The 4,023-nt window shown below is 38.9% G+C and overlaps 1 gene segment (V, D, J or C); it reads left to right on the top strand.

Annotated features, from left to right (window-relative positions):
- The first annotated feature begins 556 nt into the window (after window positions 1-556).
- On the top strand, window positions 557-1,089 carry LOC138825177 (immunoglobulin kappa variable 1-9-like). The segment is given in 2 exon segments: window positions 557-643; window positions 762-1,089. Coding segments are annotated over 2 exon segments (366 nt in total).
- Window positions 1,090-4,023: the final 2,934 nt, after the last annotated feature.

Here is a 4,023-nt window from a genome sequence, read left to right as displayed (position 1 = left end):
GTAAAGTCAATAAGGAAGAGTTGGACTCAGCCTTTATACCTGCTGTTGGAAAAAATCACATTTTACTTTGTGTATATGTGTGTTTTAGAATACCTGAAGTATGATTTTCTTGAAAATTTAACAGCTTATATATCTCTTGATATGTGAATGAACTGTTAAATACATAGAGATATTAAACAAGTTAAAATATCCACAAATTCTATTCTTTCTATATTTTCATTTCTCTGAATGTTCTAAATATAAAGCATGAAATTATTGCTTTACGCTTCTCCCTTTCAAGTGTCATGACACAAAGATTGAAAAACTCAAGTGAAATGGTCATCATCCCTGAATGCACCAAGAGATCTATTCAAAGGATAGTAGAGTCATCACAGCTTCTTCTGTATGGGTGAAACACATTATCTGGGCTAACTATGTGGGCACCCTGGAAATATGAGAATTTCCTGAGTTGAGCTGTTCCTATAGCTGTTCCCAGCTTTACCCAGCTTTGCTGATTTGCATATGCTCAGAGCATAGTCAATTGCCCCAACGACTTCATAATAGGCTGCTCACACCCTGTGCAGCAGTCAGTCCCAGTCAGCACACAGCATGGACATGAGGACCCCTGCTCAGCTCCTGGGGCTCCTGCTGCTCTGGCTCCCAGGTAAGGAAGGACAGCACTCCTCCCATCTTGTGTGTTAAGTGCTGCCTAAGTCTTCAGGGAAGACCTCCTAGAACATGATTAACTTTGTGGACATTTGTATTTATGTATATAATGGCAGGTTTCAGATGTGACATCCAGATGACCCAGTCTCCATCCTTCCTGTCTGCATCTTCAGGAGACAGAGTCTCCATCACTTGCCGGGCCAGTCAGGGCATTAACTATTATTTAAACTGGTATCAGCAGAAACCAGGGAATGCTCCAAGGCTTCTGATCTATAATGCAAAGAATTTAGTCTCTGGAATTCCATCAAGGTTCAGTGGGAGTCAATCTGGGACAGAGTTCACTCTCACCATCAGCAGCCTACAGCCTGAGGATTTTGCCACTTATTACTGTCAACAGCATAGTAGTTTCCCTCCCACGGTGATATAAGCCATAACAAAAACCTCCCAGGGAAGCAGAAGTGAGAGGCTGGGCTGCCAAGCTGCTGATCCTTGGTGCCTCTATTTGCTGTTACAGCTTCTCATATGTAGCACAGCTATAGACACTTTAAAAGGTTTTCATTGAAATGTGAAGGCTCCTCTGAATCTTTGTCCCTTTTCTCCTCCTCTGTCCCAGATGCACAAACATGGCCATGTCTATTCTCATATAAAGTCCTCCTTTCTGCTTCACACAGTACAGAATCCAGACAAGAATGTCTAGGAAGGAATTGTTTTAATACAGGAAATTAGTCTAATCATTAGGTTGTTAACTCCTGGGTCATCAGAGAAGTTGGAAGGAGGATTGTGGAATTCTCTGGTTCAGTGAGGCTGTCCTAGGGTTTTGAGCACATAATCCTGTGATTCTCCAACCTGTGGAAAACATCTGGGTGAGCAGCTGATGCTCTCACCTAACCCAACTGCCTCTCGAGGGGAATTCTCCAGGCCTCACTTCTGATCACCTGGCAGCCTGCTTATGTGAAGAATTATGCAAGTCTCTCCAGTTCACCAAATCTCATCAAAGGATGACCTAATGATGAACACTCCAGAAAAAAAAGGAAGGAAAAGGGAGTTGAGCTTCCACACACAATCATAGTGATCATACTGATGTATTGAGATAGCTGACTGTCAACAATGCTCAGTTTGCCACAACTGTCAGAAATATTCCACCTAAGTGACTATGGAAATAAATTTGAGTAGCTCTGTCTCCTTTACTCTAAAAGAGATATTTTTCTATAATTTCTATAATTTTTCTAGAATTTGGAGGAGACCACCCTGTATAATTTTGTATGTGAGGATATGATAGTAAATATTTCAACATTTAAATCAATCTGATGGGGAAAATGTTAAAATATCTCAGCACTTATTATGATAATTATCATTGATTTTTTACATATGTTTCAAACCACTTTGGTATTTTTTCATTATTTCTGTCTTTCTTAGACACTAACCGCTTTTGCATATTGTGAATAGATGTTGTCTTTTAGAAGTATTTTAATATACTCATATTATGTTTGTTTCTAATCATGTTAGGATTGTGAATTTTACAGATAAACCTACTGTATTAAAATCAATAGAAGTGGAGCTGATGCTCCACTGGTAGAGTACTAGCTGAGGGACAACACCCAGTTCTGTAGTTCAAGACCCACTTCCAACAACAGCAATCAAAAATACAGTCATGAAGCTAGGCGCGGGTGGCTCAGGTCTGTAATCCAAACTACTCAGAAGGCTGAGATTTGAGGATCACAGTTCAAAGCCAGTCCAGGCAGGAAAGTCCAGGAGACTCATCTACATTAAACCAGAGTACAGGAAGTGGTAGAGTGCTTGCCTTAAACTGAAGAACATAGGGACAGTGTCCAGGCCAAGGGTTCAAGACCCACAACTAACAAAAATAATACAATCATGTAATTTTAAAAGAACTTTCCAATTTAACTTCCTCAAATTATTGTTCTTGAGAGAAGGAGGAGGGAGAAAGTGGGAAGGAGGATTAGGAGTAAGAGGTAGAGGAGAGCAGGATGAAATTTTCCCTTTCCGAAGACAAATTTTGACAATGTGCAGAGGAGAACATAGGCTGAAAAATTTGAGGATGTATGATCAAAGGTCAGAGGAAGTTCTTGTAAAATAAGCTGAAGATTGGAAGACATGTGAAAAATTGCAAAAACACGACTGTAACCAACCGTTGCTATAGGTGAAGTGGCATGAAACTCACACAAATATACCATGAAGCTGGTATAATTGGTAGTACTGGGGTTTGAATCTCAAGGTCTTTGATCCATTTGGAGTGGATTCTGGTTCAGGGTATATGTAAGGATTTAAATTCAGTTTTCATGTTTCTATACATGTATAACCAATTCTGACAGCACCATTTGTTGAAGAGACTATCATTCTTCCATCCTTTGTTTTTGGCTACCTTACCAAAGTTTAGGTGGCCATGGGTCTGCGAGTTCCTTTCTGGGGCTTCAATTCTACTCCAGTGTTCTACAAGCCTATTCATGTGCCTGTACCAAGCTGTTTTTATAAGTACAGCTTTATAATAGAGTTTGAAATATTGCTATTCCTCCAGCAGTGTTTCTCCTGCTAAGAATTGCTTTAGCTGTTCAGGTTTTCTATTATTCCACATGAATTTTTGGATTGTTTCTTCTTGTTGATTGAAATCTATTGTTGGGGTTTTGATGGGTATTGCATGGAATTTTAGATAGATCTTGGAAGTATTGCCATTTTCACATGTTAATCATCCCAATCCTTTATTATGAAGAGAGTGGAGAGAGCAGACCACCTTGTCATAATCTTTAGAGGACACAATTTTAACTCTTCACCATTTAGTATAATGCTGACTAGGTTTGTTATATATAACCTTTATTATATTGAGGAATGTTCCATATGAGTTTCTAGTTTCTCCAAAGCTTCCTCCATAAAGGACCATCCACAATTTTTATTTTTCATTTTCAACATAGAGTCCATGAGTACCATTGCTGCATTTGTTCACCTTTTGTGCCTACATTTCTGTGACTCTCCTTAGCCTCAGAAGATATATGAACTAATGAACAAACAAGACAAGAAAGGAAACACAGTAATACAGAAAATATGTCTTGTTTCCATGTTTTGAGTTCCTTTTTATAAATGTTATTTTGTATGGTCAGAAATAAGGATACAGGATGACCCATTGTAACAATGAGATGTACAATACACTATGGTGAAAATGAACTTTACAAATTTACTTGGGAGGTGGTTGGGACAAGTTGGGGAGGTGGGAAGGGAAAAGGATGGTAGGGGAAAAATAAGAGGTAACAATTCTGGATAAGAAATGAGCTCATTACAATACTGGATAGCAAATGGGCCCATTACCTTGCTCATGTAACTGTAATCCCTCTGTACAATATCTTTACAATAAAAATATATGTTTCA

Source organism: Dipodomys merriami, unplaced genomic scaffold (genome assembly GCF_024711535.1).
Source record: "Dipodomys merriami isolate MVZ:Mamm:240054 unplaced genomic scaffold, mDipMer1.0.p SCAF_136, whole genome shotgun sequence".
Classification (NCBI taxonomy): domain Eukaryota; kingdom Metazoa; phylum Chordata; class Mammalia; order Rodentia; family Heteromyidae; genus Dipodomys; species Dipodomys merriami.
The sequence above is the reverse complement of the archived record's forward strand: the minus strand, read 5'-3'. Positions and strand labels throughout refer to the sequence as shown.